The 18,515-nt window shown below is 47.7% G+C and overlaps 1 protein-coding gene across 4 annotated transcripts in view; it reads left to right on the plus strand.

Moving 5' to 3' along the window:
• Positions 1-14,215, plus strand: part of SCUBE1 (signal peptide, CUB domain and EGF like domain containing 1) — a 208,088-nt gene extending 193,873 nt beyond the window's left edge. For all 4 annotated transcript variants that reach the window (XM_083181247.1, XM_083181248.1, XM_083181249.1 and 1 more), the window contains 9 exons: positions 381-518; positions 964-1,167; positions 1,771-1,932; positions 3,741-3,908; positions 4,698-4,859; positions 5,357-5,554; positions 6,184-6,336; positions 7,581-7,660; positions 9,544-14,215. In XM_083181247.1, the coding sequence (XP_083037373.1) occupies positions 381-518; positions 964-1,167; positions 1,771-1,932; positions 3,741-3,908; positions 4,698-4,859; positions 5,357-5,554; positions 6,184-6,336; positions 7,581-7,660; positions 9,544-9,696 (1,418 nt within the window). In that variant the 3' untranslated portion in view covers positions 9,697-14,215. The remainder of the gene's footprint in view (positions 1-380; positions 519-963; positions 1,168-1,770; positions 1,933-3,740; positions 3,909-4,697; positions 4,860-5,356; positions 5,555-6,183; positions 6,337-7,580; positions 7,661-9,543) is intronic.
• The last annotated feature ends 4,300 nt before the right edge of the window (positions 14,216-18,515 follow it).

Consider the following 18,515-nt stretch of genomic DNA (forward strand, 5'->3'; position numbering starts at 1 on the left):
TAAATATATTGGGAGGGGGGGGTCGCGGGGGTCCAGCGAATTGCGGGAGGGGGTTCGCGGGGGGGGGGGGGGTGGGTGCGGGAGTAATGGTGGATGGTGGCTGTGGAGTAATGGTGGATGGTGGGTGTGTACTGTAGCCCTGGCTGGGCGGGGGGAGGTGATGTCAAGGGCGTGGAGCGTTCTACACATAAAACACTGGTCTTTTCTCTAGGGGCGCCGGTTTGTGTATCCCGCTGGGCGGGAACATTATATACACAGGGGATGAGTGACAGATCTGGCTAAATATTTAAGAGATGGCTCCTGTGAGCTCTGTGTCTGGGTTTTAGTATGTTCGGGATATTCTCAGATTATTAAATCTTCCTCTGTTTCTCTTTGCACAGACAATTGTCACGTTACATTCGTAAACCTGAAATGCGACTCCTCCAAGAAAAAACGAAGAGGACGGAAATCGCCGTCAAAGGAAGTGTCGCATATCACAGCGGAGTTCGAGCTGGAGGTGAAGAGGGACGAGGTTTCCGGTAAGACCCATTTCCCCTCCCGTCAGATGCTTTGGTTTCCATGACACGTGAAGTAAGGATATCTGCGTCGGTACTACACCTCCTATCATGCTCTGTTAGCCATTGGTAGTCCAGTGGGCATTAACTATTGAAATGGCCTACCCCTAACTTTCCCTCCCCGAAGCTAACCCTACCCCCCTAGTGCCTAATCCTAACCCCCTCCGCCACACACCACACAGGCCACGGTTTACAGGTCACACGGCAGGTGCGTTGTTCATCACCAACTGTCACATTTAAAAAATCCACAGGTGACCTGGAAAACATGACCTGCGTGAGAGACCGAGTTAAACATTTGCGGCGAAACGCGTAGCCATAGGGAACCCATATTATACGTTTTATATTAGTTCTGGGAGCGTTTTAGAATAACACTGATTCACTATAATATACATCGTGCATCTCTGCGCAGACACCTGTAACGTGGACTGCGTGCGGAAGAGGATGGAGCAGAAGCTACAGGCCGCCATTAAGACGCTGAGGAAATCCATTAACAAACAACAGTTTTACATCCAGTTCTCGGGGTCGGAGTATGACATCGCTCAGAAGCCGGCCAAGGGCGCTGAGACCCAGGAGACATGCGGGACGGGGCAGGTGCTGCAGGATGGGAAGTGCGGTATGTATATCTGTGTGTATATTATATATCCTTTGTATATCGCAAGAATATAGGAGATGGGAAGGGATAAGTATGCTCCTAGCTGCCATGTTACATTCCGTGCTTGGACAATGACAGTTAGGAGCAGTTTGGCTCATTCATCCAAGGCTTAGTACATCTGCACCTGTGTCGTCATAGTTTACAGATATCTCTGGCTCGGCCTAGATAGTTAAATCAAATTGACTTAGTCACCTGTGGCCAAGCATGGATATTCTTAAAAGCTGGAGCGTTGGGATGCCTTGAGGACCAAGTCTGGGAACCTTTGGATTAAGCATTAGGGTTGAGGTTAGGGCTAGTTACTTGCCAGAACTGCCCGGGCCAGGAAGAAGACACTGGACCCGCTGCTGATGTTGGGACCAGGCAAGTGACCACGGGGCCACCAGGGTGCAGGTCTATCAGGGTGTCACCAAATTATCTCACCGTTCCTCTTTATAAAATAGTGGTACTTGGGGTAATATTAGACAGCGATTCCCACATGCCCGGGCACCTGTAGTGATGGGCAAGGCTACCCCTGGTATATTCCCTCGCCCATTGGGTGTAACCAGGACACTCTCTTCCTTTCAGTCTCCTGCGGGTTGGGCACCTATTACAATGGAGACAGCAACCTGTGTGTTCCCTGCCAGCCGGGCACATACCAGGACACCCAGGGGCAGCTGACCTGTGAACCTTGTCCGAGTAATGATGGTCTGGGCATTGCTGGGGCAAGAAATGTGTCTGAATGTGGAGGTAAGTGGCCACACACAGGCATGAGGGTCTACGTTATACACTAGCCACCGGCATGAGGGTCTACGTTATACACTAGCCACCAGCAGGAGGGTCTACGTTATACACCAGCCACCGGCAGGAGGGTCTACGTTATACACTAGCCACCGGCATGAGGGTCTACGTTATACACCAGTCACCGGCATGAGGGTCTACATTATACACCAGTCACCGGCATGAGGGTCTACGTTATACACTAGCCACAGGACTGAGGGTCTACGTTATACACTAGCCACCAGCATGAGGGTCTACGTTATACACTAGCCACCAGCATGAGGGTCTACGTTATACACCAGCCACCGGCAGGAGGGTCTTCGTTATACACCAGCCACCGGCAGGAGGGTCTTCGTTATACACCAGCCACCGGCAGGAGGGTCTACGTTATACACCAGCCACTGGCAGGAGGGTCTACGTTATACACTAGTCACCGGCATGAGGGTCTACGTTATACACCAGCCACCAGCATGAGGGTCTACGTTATACACTAGCCACCGGCATGGGGGTCTACGTTATACACCAGCCACCGGCATGAGGGTCTACGTTATACACTAGCCACCGGCATGGGGGTCTACGTTATACACTAGCCACCAGCATGAGGGTCTACGTTATACACCAGCCACCGGCATGAGGGTCTACGTTATACACCAGCCACCGGCATGAGGGTCTACGTTATACACTAGCCACCGGCATGAGGGTCTACGTTATACACCAGCCACCGGCATGAGGGTCTACGTCAGTGTTTTTCAACCAGTGTGCCGTGGCACACTAGTGTGCCTTGAGCTGTTCACAAGTGTGCCCCCACATCTAGAGATGCCCAAACCCATTTACAGTCACCACCAGTTCAAATGTTATTTACTGGTCTCTTCTTTTCATATAAAGGGTCAATGTATTTTATTTTTGTTATTTGTGGGGATCAGTGTGATTGTTTTTAATGTGGGGGCCTATAGGTTTGTTTTTTTCCTGTGGTGGCCAATGTGTTTAGCCCTGTGGGGATCTTAGGGTGTGCCTTGGCAATTTTAAAGTCCTATTTAGTGTGCCGTGAGGTAAAAAGGTTGAAAATCACTGGTCTACGTTATACACCAGCCACCGGCATGATGGTCTACGTTATACACTAGCCACCGGCATGAGGGTCTATGTTATACACTAGCCACCGGCATGAGGGTCTATGTTATACACTAGCCACCGGCATGGGGGTCTACGTTATACACTAGCCACCGGCATGAGGGTCTATGTTATACACTAATCACCGGCATGGGGGTCTACGTTATACACCAGCCACCGGAATGAGGGTCTACGTTATACACTAGTCACAGGCATGAGGGTCTACGTTATACACTAGCCACCGGCATGAGGGTCTACGTTATACACCAGCCACCGGCATGAGGGTCTACGTTATACACCAGTCACCGGCATAAGGGCCTACGTTATACACCAGTCACCGGCATGAGGGTCTACGTTATACACCAGCCACCGGCATGAGGGTCTACGTTATACACCAGCCACCGGCATGCTGGGGTAACAGGTGTATATGGGGTAGCATGTGTATATAGGGGAAACATGTATACATGAGTAATGTGTATATGAGTAACACATTTATATGAGGTAACACGTATACATGAATAACACGTGTATATGGGGTAATATATGTATATGGGGTAACACGTATACTGTACATGAGTAACATAGGGTAACAGGTGTATACGAGTAACACGTGTATATGGGGTAGCGTGTGTATACTAGTAATACAAATATGTATTTTTTGTTGTATTTAGGACAGTGCGCCCCTGGGCACTACTCTGTGGATGGGTTTAAGCCGTGCCGGGCCTGCCCAGTGGGCACCTATCAGCCCGAGACGGGTCGCACCCTCTGCTTCCCATGTGGTGGAGGCCTTGTAACAAAATACGAGAGCGCGGTGTCCTTCCAGGACTGCGAAACCAAAGGTGAGTGACGCTGCTGCACCCGACAGAGCGGCCCGACCATCACCGAAAACAGGTGATATCGCCCGTAGCAACACATCCGATTCTGTCTAATAGACCAAATCTGATTGGTTGCTATGGGAAATATCACTTCTTTTTATTTTTAGAAGCTGAGTAAATTCACCCCTGAGTCTCTATGTATTAAGCCTTAGGGGGGTATTCAATTGCCGGCGACCATCTCCCCATGGAGGAGATGGCCGCCGGGCCCTATTCAATGCTGTCTTCCCCGACAGCATTGAGCAGGGGATCTCGGCAGAACGACCCCGACTTCACTAGCTGTCGGGCTCGAATCCCGCCTGCATGTTCTCGGTCGGCTCGACCGCCGTGACCTAAACATTGAATACCCCCCTTAGAGAGAGATAAACTGGGCAGAGATAAAGTAGCAGGGCGAGATGCACTAACCAAAAAATGCTGTAAAAAAAACCCAGTTTTCGGAGCTTTTACCACATTTTCATATGCAGAAAAGCCCCACCACCAGGACTTCACCAGTTCTAGATGGTGTAACCCCATAGAAGCCTATGGGCTTCCCTTCGCGTCCCCCGCCGCCCCGCTCGATCCCCGCCAATCCGCACCGCTCAGCTTTTTATTTTTTTTATAAACACTTTTGACTGTTGACCGCAGCCACGTTGACCCTTTTCAGGTGTCGACACAATGTATGTCACCCTTCATTGAGTCGACCTAGTGACTGTATCACCCCTAAATGTAGTGCTGAGCTGTACTTGCATTCTCAGGTCTGTGTTCCTCTCATTGCAGTGCACTGCTCCCCCGGGCACTTCTACAACTCCACGACGCACAGATGTATCCGGTGCCCCGTGGGCACTTACCAGCCGGAGTTTGGGCAGAATTACTGCATAACCTGCCCAGGAAACACCAGCACCGACTTTGACGGCTCCACAAACGTGACGCACTGTAAAAGTAAGCTGTCCGCCTCCTGTCTGACGTCTCTCTGTGACCAGGGGGCATAGTTGGGGGGCTACAGAAAAGATTCATACTATTTCTGCGGCAGCCTCTGATCTCTATTTTAAGTGGTAGAAATAAAATTGAATTGATAATAGTGATAACATATACCAAGCGTGCCAGAGTCTTCTTCAGTTGCCCTTAGCAACACTTTGTGTATACTTTTAAATTCGATGAGACAGCAGAAAGGAACTTTTCTTGTAGTTTATAATTTCATTTCTCAAAAGCTAAAATTGTAGGGTGGCGTATTTCATTTTGAGCTACTAGAACGGTTGCTGAATCTGTCCCCACAGTTTCCTTGTCCTAGCATGATATTTGGGTAGTTTTCCTTGTAGTGTTACCTCATGGCTGCAACACCCTTATTGTCCACTAGAGGGCATGCTGGCATGTTCTGCAACAACTGCTGTGCTATGCCAATATCTTCCATACTGTAAATGATTGCTGTTTATTCACAGACCAGCACTGCGGGGGGGAATTAGGAGATTACACAGGATATATTGAGTCCCCAAACTATCCTGGCGATTACCCAGCCCACGTCGAGTGCACCTGGAATATTACCCCTCCACAGAAACGGAGGATTCTGATTGTGGTCCCTGAGATATTTCTACCGATTGAGGATGAGTGCGGGGACGTGCTGGTGATGAGGAAAAGTGGTAAGTTCCTATTAGTTCCCCATTTCATGCTAATACGTGGACTGTATGTGACATTTACTGCTGGGCCGGTTCAGGACGCCATGTGGGAAGCGGTGAAGAGATTGTAGAAGTGAGCCAGTAGGCGGCAGGGTTAGGGATAGGCTCTAAGAAGGGGTGGGGGGTAGTGTCAGACTATGGTTGGGGAGGGTTAGGGTGCGGAGTAGAAAGGCTAGGGTTTAGCTGTCATGGGGAGGGTTCGGCTGCAGGAAGGGTTAGGGGGTCAAGGAGAACCTACTTACGGGACCCCTGTCAGGATACTCTCCTTTAGGAAGCCATTGTCTGGCCGCCACTCTTGTACATAGACACATGATCTGAGCTCTCAGCATGATGTGTGATGGCAGATGAGGAGAGGGAGCGGGAGGATGTCACATGATCTGGAGGAGAAGTAGGGGGAGGTCAGAGCTCAGAGGGGTGTTCCAAAGTCTACCTGCATAACATGCTCACATAACACAGAGGAACATCTGAAGAATTATAATGAATTAAATGCAGTCCGGAGAAATGACCAAGCTGTATTTGTAGCCTTACTACAGGCGTTTCCGTTATGTCTATTGTTGAGATGTTGACAATTTACCCACATCTCCAATTCCCAGCATCTCCGACCTCCATAACCACGTATGAGACCTGCCAGACGTATGAAAGACCCATAGCATTTACATCCCGCTCTCGCAAACTCTGGATCCAGTTTAAGTCTAATGAAGGAAACAGCGGGAAAGGATTTCAGGTTCCTTACGTCACGTATGATGGTAAGAAGTTTATTTCTTTTTATTGACTCTTAGTGCCTGGTTAAGACCTGTAAGCAAGGCTGCAATTTTTGCAGATGGACAAAACCATGCTACACTGCAGGTGGGGCAGATGTAACAGGTGCAAAGAGAGTTTGATTTGGGTGCGGTGTGTTCAAATTGAAATCTTAATTGTAGTGTAAGAATAAAGCAGCCGGTATTTACCCTGCACATGTTACATCTGCTCCAGCTGCAGTGCAGCATTTTTGTAAAAATGACAGCCTTGCTAACCTATCTGTGAGCAGGTTTTGCCTTAGGAGGGGGAACACACCCCAGTTTAATATTAAATCTGATGCAGTTTTGTGTCCCTATGGCGTACACACGGGGGCGATTTTGTGTAATATCGCTGAGCGACCATATTGCCCGCAATGGGAGTGTGCACCGGCGATATATCGCCGGGTGCGTGCTCCCATTTTCTCCCCCGTAGTGATCGCTGGTCGCAGGAACATGCAAACTGATTACCACTGCCGGGCTCCCCCGGCAGTTTCTTTTTTTTATCAGCGACCATCTCTGGTCGCTGATACAAACGGGACACTGAGCGATATATCGCTCATCGCGAGTGATATAGCGCTCCGCGATATATCCCCCCCCCCCCTGTGTGTTCAAGGTTTTACACCTAACCTTAAATTAAGCCTATTTATGTTACCATTTATTTGTAAAGAGGGGCATTGTATTAAATTTCTGTCCTTTTTTTCCCTAATGATCCCTCAGCCAATCAGATTGTGTTATATCTGGTTGCAGTTTAGACAGCGACAGTAGACATCTGTCTGGTTGCTATGAGTTACAGCAGCAGAGACGGCTCTCCAGTCCTCATAAATATCCCCTAATGCGTTCTTATTCTAATGAAATTGAAACCGCAGCTCTGTATAATTTTCCACAAGACAATAAAAGTATCAGTATTGGTTCTGTAAATTAAGAATTTTACACCCCTTGTAATGCGATCCATCACTGCTCCTGGTTGATTATGGCCGTCGAACAGCTAATCACAAGTAATTAAGTAGTAATTAAGTGTACGACGGTGCGGAGAGCTGGTTTGAGTTTCTACTCCAGACACAAAGAAAATCAGTGTGATCTAGATCCCCCGGGCAGAGAGTTATGCCAGAGAGCGCGGCTGTCCCAGTACAGACGGATCGTCCCAATTTCAGATCCTATTCAAATGATAAACTGCATCTAATTAAGGTTCTTTTAATCTGTTTCTCACTTCACAGAGGATTACCAGCAACTAATAGAGGACATTGTTCGGGATGGGAGATTATACGCTTCAGAGAACCACCAGGAGATTTTAAAAGTACGTTACCGTTTTAGTTTAACTGGGCGAGTTGCACGGGCTCTGGTACAATAGTCTGTGCTAAAGGTCTGGGGCACAATAAACAGCGAAGAATACAGGGGGGGGGCGAGTAGGATTTCCCTGTATTTCTCTCGGAGCTGTCCATGGTTCTTAAAATACAGGGGAACAAAAATGAGTATGTGTCCCCTGTATTTTTAAAACCAGCGTCAGGCTCCACTAGCAGGTGGGAAATGCCACAGCCAGGCGATTTATTTGACGAGCCCCCCCCCCCCTGCTGAAGCGATCAGTCAGCCTAGGATGTGGATTCCTGAGGAAGTGGAGACTCCACCAGTAAAGTTGTCCCCCCCTCTCTAGGGCATTGAAGGCCTCAGCTGAAGCCTGGGGCTATTCCCAGAAACCCTGGGCAGAGGGTGCTGAGATTATAGCAAATGAGTGAAAGGTAGAATAATATTGTATTTTACAGGATGACTACAGGTCCTAGCAAGCCTCCCCCACCTGCATCGTAATTTGTCACTTAGTTTCAGAGTTGTGTCTGTCTGCCATTTACTATGCATCACCATTGTGCTCTGGAAAATGTAACAATTGGTGAACTCTCCCAGTGCACCTGCTGGCTGACCAGAAATTTGCTGGGTGGTCTAGAAATTTGATGCCACCCACTAAGCAGAGATTTTTCCAAATTCGACTCCTAAGGGGATAAAAAAGGGGTAAAATGTTCCACCCAGCAAACCTTTACCCGGTTGAATAATATTTTTAGGTACTCTTTACTTAGAAGAGCGCCCATCTCGGCCATCTCGGGCATTGAATGCACTAAAAAATCAGGTGCGATGCGACAGACGAGATGCCCGAGATTTCCCATAGGGAACAATGTTAAATGTCTCAATTGACCCGATTTTCCTGTTCAATGCCTCAATTGACCCAATTTTTCCATAGGAAACAATGTTAAATGGGCCACAGAGGCCAAATAGGCACCCTGAAGTGTATAATGGCCACCCGAATTGTTAACGCCACCCCACGATCAACGTCAACCCGAAGCGTGGCGAGCGCAGCGAGCCCGCGAGGGGCGGCGGTACGCGTCCTACGACCTTTTCATACCCCCACTATCCACGTCGGCGTGGAGTTGAGAATAGAAAGTGTGGCGAGCGCAGCGAGCCACCGAGCCCGAAGCGTGGCGAGCGGACACGGATACCTTCACAGGTATCCGCGTCCCCTCGCGGGCTTCACAGCTGTCCGCGTACCCTCGCGGGGCTCGCTGCGCTCGCCACGCTTCGGGCTCGGTGGCTCGCTGCGCTCGCCACACTTTCTATTCTCAACTCCACGCCGACGTGGATAGTGGGGGTATGAAAAGGTCGTAGGACGCGTACCGCCGCCCCTCGCGGGCTCGCTGCGCTCGCCACGCATCGGGTTGACGTTGATCGTGGGGTGGCGTTAACAATTCGGGTGGCCATTATACACTTCAGGGTGCCTATTTGGCCTCTGTGGCCCATTTAACATTGTTTCCTATGGAAAAATCGGGTCAATTGAGGCATTGAACAGGAAAATTGGGTCAATTGAGACATTTAACATTGTTCCCTATGGGAAATCTCGGGCATCTCGTCGGTTGATCGCACCCGATTTTTTAGTGCATTCAATGCCCGAGATGCCCGAGATTTTTTACTAACGATGCCCACGATCAAAATCGTGGGCGCCCTTCTAAGTAAAGAGTACCTATTTTTATAATATTTAGGTTCAAACTGGGGTGAGACCATGAATATCAAGATATAAAAGCAGTAGTACTGTATCTAGTGAGTAAACGGTTGCAATTGCATCTCATTATGTACTAGGTGATTAAATCGGCTAGTCTGGCCTTGGAATGTGATAAACTTTCTTCTGTTTCGGTTCTACAGGACAAGAAGCTGATCAAGGCTCTTTTTGATGTGTTAGCCCATCCCCAAAATTATTTCAAGTACACCCAACAGGAATCCAAAGAGATGTTTCCAAGATCTTTTATCAAACTACTTCGGTCAAAAGTTTCCAGATTTTTACGGCCTTATAAATAGCTTTATATATATATATTTTTTTTAAATTAGTTTATTTTTTTTTCTTTATTTTTGTTTTATATATATATATTTTTTTTATCCGTCTCCCTCTAAATACTTTATCCCTCTTCGCAGTAGAAATTATTCCACATGAAAGACTTATTTTATAGTCTTCATTTTTTTTCCCACCCATTCATTCGAAAAAAATAAAAGGGCTTATTTGAAAACTGGTTTTATGGACGTCACAAGGAGGAATTTTCTCGAATTTTTTTTTGGGGGGGGGGGGGGGGGGGGCTTCAAAAATAGCCACAATAAAATCCCGACAATTTCTTTATTTCCTGCTACCTCCCACCTCAGTCTATAAAGCTGTGATTATCAAGTAAAAAGCAAATTTGCTGCGTTGGACAGTGTTTTATGAAGACGACCCGCAGACAGCCGGACCTTTCAAACAACTGGATAAAACAGGAAGTGTTGGTTACTTTGATACTATGTCGGAATCGGTGGAAATTTCTGCATAGAGAAAGATGGCCGCCATATCGGATCTGTTAAATGCCGTTGCTTTAAAGATTGATCATCTCTCGTTTCTGTAGCAGGACGGGATTGGGCAGTCTCTACAGTTTCGTTGGCACTGCTATTAGATTGAGCTCTTCAAAATGGCCGACTTATTTTCTGGACTTTATTTTGCATAGCCAAATATTCTGTTCTTTGGTGGCTGCCCAACAGGCCGAACGTGGCATGGAAAGGTCCTTCGACTGTGAGGGAGGGGGCAGCTTGCGGATGCTGGTGGGGTCTTGGTAGAGCATGGATTATGGACTCATCCTTTCCTTGCGGCTTCCTATGACTTTTAATTGCGAGTCGCAAAAAGTTGGTGCATTTTTTTTCTTCTTCCAGTTGATTTAAGAAACTACCTGCAAACGATTATTATGGCAAGAGAACAAAGTGTGTAGTATAATTAATATTTTAAATTGCACTTGAATTTTGTATGTAATGGTTAGGGGGATGCATATAAATATTTTATTTTTTAAGTTTTTTTATTTGGTTTTATACATTTTTTTTAATATATGTTTTGTTTCGTTGGAGTCTAATCTAAAACCAAAAACTGTAATGGTTGTATAGCGTTTTTTTGTTTTATTTTTGTTTATTTTTTTTTTCGTGTCTTCTTGTTTTTGTTCTGTGTACAAAAGAGAGCTTGCACCCACTCCGTTGCATTATCCGCTATGACAGGGGTAGACAACTTGGGACGAGTCAAGAGAGGGATGCTGAGACTTTTAGTTCCACAGCCCCGGACAAGCCGTAGGTCCCCTATCCTGTTGGGTGCCGGATGACGCTCTGACAGTGGGGATCCCGACTGCCGGTGCTCCGACAGTGGGGATCCCGACACACAGGGGCTATTCTACCTTGTGGGGGTAGGAGAATAGGGAGCCACCGGGCCAGTGGTGTGGCGAAGGCAGTGAGCCCGCAAGGGGCTTCTTTGCGCTCGCCCCCCCTGTCGGAGCACTGGCAGTTGGGATCCCGACTGATGGGATTCCCACTGTCGGAGGCGCATACCACACCCATCCTGCTTTGAGCTTAATTTAATTGCGGATAAAAGGGGGGAAATCGTGTCCTGTAGGGGTTCCTGATATGTGGCCCTGCTGGAATTGCCAACTCGAATGATTGCTATCCCCTTCAGCCGCGTGCGAGTGGATTTGCTCTCGTACACATCCCCTCGCTTGTTACCGAGGGGATGCTGGCGGCAGGAGGGGGGGGGGGGGTGAGAGTGTTCGTTGGAGCAGCGGGCTGCAGTTACCCACTCGCCATCCAGAACCTCTCACCTTTGAATGGTTTCCCCTCTGTTTTCAGCGGCGAGTAAGCCAGGACTTCGCTGGCCGTGGAGAGAAAGAGGCGGCTGCTGTCGTCCGCAGCCGTCCCTCCCAGAGGACGGGCAAGACCTTTGTGTGGCACTCCTGGAAAACGCTATGTTGCCGAGCCATGCATGTGAGATCATCCCAAATTTTGCAGCCCTGCGTTGTCTCAGTCCAATTTATCTCTCTCCAATCTTTGTTACATCTGGGCCAGTCATGTCCAACCTGCGCCCCTCCAGCTGTTGAGAAACTACACATCCCAGCATGCCTTGCCATAGGTTTAGCATTCCCTAATAGCAAAACTGTGGCAAGGCATGATGGGATTTGTAGTTTCACAACAGCTAGAGGGCCGCAGATTGGACATGCCTGGTCTAGGCCAAAGTATGACGTATAATGGCTGTTGGAGGGCTGGATGGTTTGGCCTGTAATTTTACTGCATATAAAATGGTTGCAGCCCTCGGAGCGGGGGGAGGGGGGGGAGGCTATACATTCGGTTACATAAACTTTGCATCGCTATAAATGTATAGGGAGGGGCCCTATACGGCAACAGGAACAGTCCATAGATTCAATGTGGTTCTACCGCCACTTCCCCCAAGCCCTCAAACGTTGTCTTGGGAACACAGGTGGGCCGATGCTTGCTGGCGGCTGAAGTCACATGACGCCCGCTCCCGCCCCCTCTTTGGCGGACTTCGACGGAAATAAAAAGTCAGTTTAGACTTTTACGTGTGTGAGAGGCTCGTGTGTCCACGTCCTCTGGAGCACCAGCCACCAGACTCCAGCAGATGGCGCACCGGCAAGTGGTCCTGATATAGGGCCATGGTTGGATCTTTACGCTTTCCGTGAAATTGTGTGAAATTCGCTTAAACATTTAGCTCAGTCAAGATTTTAGACTGTATTTTTTTTTTTTAAAGGGATTCAACAACCAGGTTTGATCAACCACCTCGCAAATTCGGATTATCTCATTTGGGGCCCAATTTAGACAAATTTGTTCTCAAAACGGGCAAAACCATGCTGCACTGCAGATGAGGCAGATGTAACATGTGCGGAGAGAGTTGTGTGATTGGGTGCAGGGCGGGGGGGGGGGGGGTCTGGCCCCAGAGGTGGTGTGGGCCTCAGAAGAACCTCACCCCCTGCACCAACCCCAATGGAATCTATGTCTACCAATACTGTTCGGGGCTATGGTCTGGTCTGTGGCTTTACGCTCTTTACTTTTGTGTTTTCCTTTTTTGTTTGTTTGAATTTAATATCATCTCATACTTTGTATTCTCCAACATAAGTGAATAATCCCCATAAAACTGTACAGAAAAGACTTCCATGGAAACCTGACTATATACAGTTACAATGTAGTGTGTATTTTATTTATTCTGCAATTAGTGTCACGGGTGGATTCACTCTTATAACAAAATGAAAAACCTCTGTTTAAAATTGTATTATCTTACCATGTAAAAGCAAACATTAACCCAAAGTGCGCTCGTTGTCCCCTTGTACAGGAGGCGGCCATTAGTGTCCCTAATTCCCAGGCAACTGAATGACCGCACGTGTGCACTTTCAGACCAAATAAAAATTCCCTGTGGGTTGGCCAAACCAGTCCTTGAGTTCTACCAACAGTCCTCGATTTCCAGACCATCTAACTGGAGCAAATGTGCACTAATTACTAACTGTCACATTACGGAGACCACCCAGCTGGTGCACAGGTGCAGTCATTACTAACGGTCACATTGCGGAGACCACCTAGCTGGTGCACAGGTGCATTCATTACTATCGGTCACATTTCCTAGACCACCTAGCTGGTTCGCAGGTGCATTCATTACTAACGGTCACATTTCTCAGACCACCTAGCTGGTGCACAGGTGCAGTCATTACTATCTGTTATATTACGGAGACCACCTAGCTGGGGCACAGGTGCAGTCATTACTAACAGTCACATTTTCCAGACCACCTCCTAGCTGGTGCACAGGTGCAGTCATTGCTAACTGTCACATTCCCCAGACCACCTAGCTGGTGCACAGGTGCAGTCATTACTAACGGTCACATTTCCCAAACCACCTAGCTGGTGCACAAGTGCAGTCATTACTAACGGTCACATTTCCCAAACCACCTAGCTGGTGCACAAGTGCAGTCATTACTAACGGTCACATTTCCCAGACTACCTCCTAGCTGGTGCACAGGTGTAGTCATTACTAACTGTCACATTCCCCAGACCTCCTAGCTGGTGCACAGGTGCAGTCATTACTAACTGTCACATTTTCAAACCTGCTGCATTCATTCCTAACCGACACATCCCACTGATCCACAGGTGGTCTGGAAAACATGGACTTCTGGTAGATCTCAGGAACCCGTTTGGCCATCTATATTAAGCTGCGCATTGTGTAGGGATTTAGACATATCCAGCCTTGATTTATCAACCAAACAAAAATGGATTCTTACCCTGTTGTAAAAGTGAATGCACCTCTCCCGGAATGGCTTGTAATATACATCCATAAAATGTACATATGTTGTCTTAGTTGTAATATTTAAACCTTTGATATTCTTTTAAAAAGGTCATAAATGTAAAACATCACACTTATTTTGCTTATTGTCTTATAATTATAACTGTGTATTATACTCATAGACAAACTGCCCGTCTCGTTGTACCATAAACACGTTTGCATCGAAATTGCCAAGACTGTAATAAAAAAAAATTGACTTTAAGTTTCTATCTGTTTCCGTGACATTTTCTCACATGTACACACCTGTAATCCTATATAATAAAACACTGCTCCTCAACTCTATGGAGGGATTCAAGCATTGTGCGTGACGGCAGCCACTAGGTTGTACTTGATGGAGCAGATCACGGGTCCAGCACGTGACTTCATGACTCAATGTGATGCCCACCCACCCGCATGACTCCTCTGGGAAGGGAGACAAAATCAGCCTCACATTCTGCTGCCACCTCCGCCGCCGCCAGGTTAGTCAATATCTGATGACTGCCCAGTGGCGATATCAAAGTCATTTAACCTCCGACGGGTCAGTCAGAAGCTGATGACTGCCCGGCGGGATTCATTTAGTAAAAGTTTGCGCCAGGGCCCGCCCCCTAACAAAAGGGGCAGGGTTATAAATCACACCGGTGAATTCTCCGGTTCCCCAGCAGGCCAGTCTGAGCCTGACTCAATGGAAGATCTATTCCCTACAATGGAGACGCTGTTTATTGTAGCTTAGCGATCTTAAAGATATAGCATGCTGAAACACGCCCACGCCACTCCCAGAACATGCCCACGCCACTCCCAGAACACGCCCATGCCACTCCCATAACATGCCATGCAGTGGCTTAACTAGAAATGTTATGTCTCCCTGACAAAAAAGTTTCTGGCGCCCCGCTCCCCACCATACAGTATAACTTTTTACCAATGCTTTTGTTTCTTGCTCATTGCCAGGGGTTACATGCTCGTTGCCAAGGGTTACATGCTCCTTGCCAAGTTTTTCATGCTCGCAGACGTGCTGGAATCTGACACTTCCGGATAGCGCTATATGCACTGCTTTTCCCTGACAGATGCTTGAGGTCCTAGGCGGCGGCCATTTTTGGTGGGTTATGGTCAGCAGATTATATGTGACTGGCTATACCACATGGCCTCTCCAGAGATCATGTGCCCACTTGGTGCCAACTCCCCATTCGCAACTGTTCCTATGGCACTTCCACAATGCACCTCAGGTAACAGCAATGTCTGCTGCCATTCCCTACACCATAGCACTAAGGATGGCAATCGTTGCCATTGGCATCGATGGCAGTAGTGGAACTGGCCTTGATAGTGGCATACTATGCTATGGATGACCATCAATGTTTTTACCTATTGATGGTCATCCATTTTCTTTGACTGACTGGCCTCTGGGCCAATTAAAACATGGGGGCAGGGCTTCATGGGTGTCAGGGGCGGAGCTATACTCCATGTTACGATCCCTAAGGAGGAAAAAAGAAACTATTTGTTTATGCTTGACATCGATGGAGGGAAACCATTATTGGCATAACACCATCGATGATTTTGAATCATCGATGGCCGGTGGCCATCTGTACATAGCGTATCGTAAGGATTTCTCCTGTGCAGTTTGCCGACAATCGCTTCTAACTTCCGTTTCTCAACCGCGACCGCCCTTGACACAGGCCCGGACTTTCATCCACTTTCCCTTGCGAGTATAACCTGATATCAATATATCGATTTCTCACCATATAAAAGAGACAAAAAAGTATTTTTGTCCGTAAATATATTTACTCAGCTATTCTACCAAAATAAATAATAATAATTACGAATTAAACTAATTTGGGTCTGGTCTCCCAGGTGAGAGCTGCAGGAGTTAATCCTCACATCCGTCACACACAAAGGGGACTATAGTGTTGTCAGTGTGAGGTTGTGTCAGTGTGTTACTGATCCCGTGTTGTCAGTTCCTGTGTGTTCTTCCTGAATGTGATGTGTATAGAAGCAGCTTTAATTCCGTCGCATCCCTCCCTAAGTCCACGGAATTCTACAGGGAAGAAAACTATTTGATTTGGATTTAGCTCGATGACAGACTGATCCGTCTGCGGCGCAGAGACGACACCGCGGGCGGATGGAACAGAATGATTAAATCATGAGGTAATATCCTAATGTCTGGGCTTTTATACCTAAATGGAGAGATTTAGAAGTTGAATCAGTTGTTATTTACTAAACTGAGGCTCCCGTCTGTTCCCGCCCGGCGCGCAAATATTATATTGTGGTCACCAAACGCGCCGGCTTTTATCTGCAGGAGACGTGCTGTGCGGCCCAGCAACGAAGTGTCTCGCTTCTGTGATGGGTCCGAGACAGGATGAACCTCAGTCTCCTGGGGGATGGGTTGTAGCTCCACCCATATAAGGTCGACCACTGAAGATCGACACGGCTAAGGTCGACAATGGCAAGGTCGACAGTGAAAAAGTTGACATGAGTTTTCACGTTTTTCATCCCGATTGTCGACACCGTCAAAGTGTACCGCGTCCCTTCGTATGGCTCGCTGGCGTAACTCCTGCAAGCAATGGAATCCTTTGCCTCTGAGTGGCGCTGTTGAGGCACCTTCAGGATACCAGTGCCCGTAGCCTAGGGTACCCGGTCTGGGCCATGCATCTGAGTACAAGCGATGATGTTCCGCCATTGGTGCTGTGCTTATATTTGAAGCTGCCGGCTGCTGCATTACCATATTAGTAATGGGATGAGAGCTGGGCACACAAGGGGCCTGGTTCGGAGGTGGATGTTTTACCGACATCAGACGTGTACAATGAGCCTGATTCTGGTTGGTTTTCAAAAGCAAACTCCTTCTTTAATGGACAAAACCATGCTGCACTGCAGGTGGGGCAGATGTAACGTGCAGAGAGAGTTATAGTTAGGTGGGGTGTGTTCAAACTGAAATCTACATTTTTGCCTATTTTCCAAACAAATTTGTACTGCAATCAGATGTTGATACTGAATCAACATTTTGCTAGTGCAGTACCATTGTTTCACCAGAAGAGGACAGCAGAAGGGAAGAAATGAGTAATTTCCCACTGATTCCATCAATGAAGCGGAGAAAGAAAATCTCCGGAATTAAAGGGGTCCTGACATGCTTCAGAGAAATTGGTTAATTATAACAACAACATGTGTTTAGTGTCACGCTCTGAATAAACAAAGCTTTATTTATAGCTGGTTCTACAAGACTGTGGACAATCAGGAGCTGGAACTTTTTGCACCCTAATTTGGCTATAAAGTGCTTAATTGCTGTATTTACATGTTAATCCCACAATATGACTAGTGCCCACCCAAGCCATTACAGTCCAGGTTTTAAGGATATCTATGCTTGAGCATAGGTGACTTATACCCCTTTTACACAGGGGCAAAAACCTGGGTTTATGCCTTGAGGACCCGGGTCAGCCTAAGTGTAAAAGGGGTAGCTGAAAAAAAAACATGGGTCCGTTTCCCTGCGAATCCTACCCATTTACAGCAATGGGGGAGCCCAACCTCAGTGTGGAGGTTGGGCAGGGGGGTACTGTGCAGACAGCAGCGAAGGCAGGGAGGAGGTGAATGGATGCCTCTGTTTAGCGATGCACAGAGGCTGAGGGCAGCACAGCAGCTTACCTTGGTGCTGGGCTTTTCCCCAGCACGGCGATCGGCAGTCCTGGCGCTTGGAGATGATGTCATCTCCAAGCGCGGTCCCCATATACACTGCGGGTCACAGCAGTGTAAACAGGAAAAATCCCAGATCCGACTTGGATTGGAACCGTGTTCCAAATACCTGGTCGGATCGGGGATTTTGGTGTAAAAGGGGTATTCTTTAGTACCTCAGTCGATTTGATTTAACTATCTGGATTTAAGCATTGATATCCTTAAAACCTGGATCTGTCCTGGCTAGAGAAGACTTCACAGCCCAGTGAATGTGTCAAAATCCATTAGACATTCAACATCGAATGATTTATCCACTGGGCACCAGCCAGCGCCGGATAGCCCTGGACTTGGCGCCTGCGATGAATGCAGGCATATCCGTCCCGGAGATGGCTAAAACGCTTGGACACGCCTCGTGTTTTTTCTGGCACTCCCACTTAACAGCCGGTGACCACCCCCAGACGTCAGTTTCCTGTCAATCTCCTCGCACGCGGCTAGCGAAGGAAAAAAGTAGCAGGATTTCTTCACTAGCAGCCGTCGCGCATTTGTGTCGCGGCCCATAAGCATGCGTTGTCTTTCGATAATCGGCCTCTGTGCAAATTCCCAATGCAGCGATAAGGCCTGAATCGGGCCCAATGGACTGGAAGGGGGAGGGGCTTAATGAACTCTGATTTAATGATATCCGATCTCACTGCTGTACAGGTTGTTTTTCCAGTGCAATGTTTAGCATCCCTTCATACAATCGCTCAATAGGGGCGAGATGTAATAGGAAGTCATTTTATAGAAATCACTTGCGATATGCGGCTCCTCTGTGTGGTGGTGCACGTGACGTCCCCCATTTTTATTAACCCCTGAATACTCTACTGGAAAAGAGGACAAA

Source organism: Crinia signifera, chromosome 4, assembly GCF_055691185.1.
Source record: "Crinia signifera chromosome 4, ASM5569118v1, whole genome shotgun sequence".
Classification (NCBI taxonomy): Eukaryota; Metazoa; Chordata; class Amphibia; order Anura; family Myobatrachidae; genus Crinia; species Crinia signifera.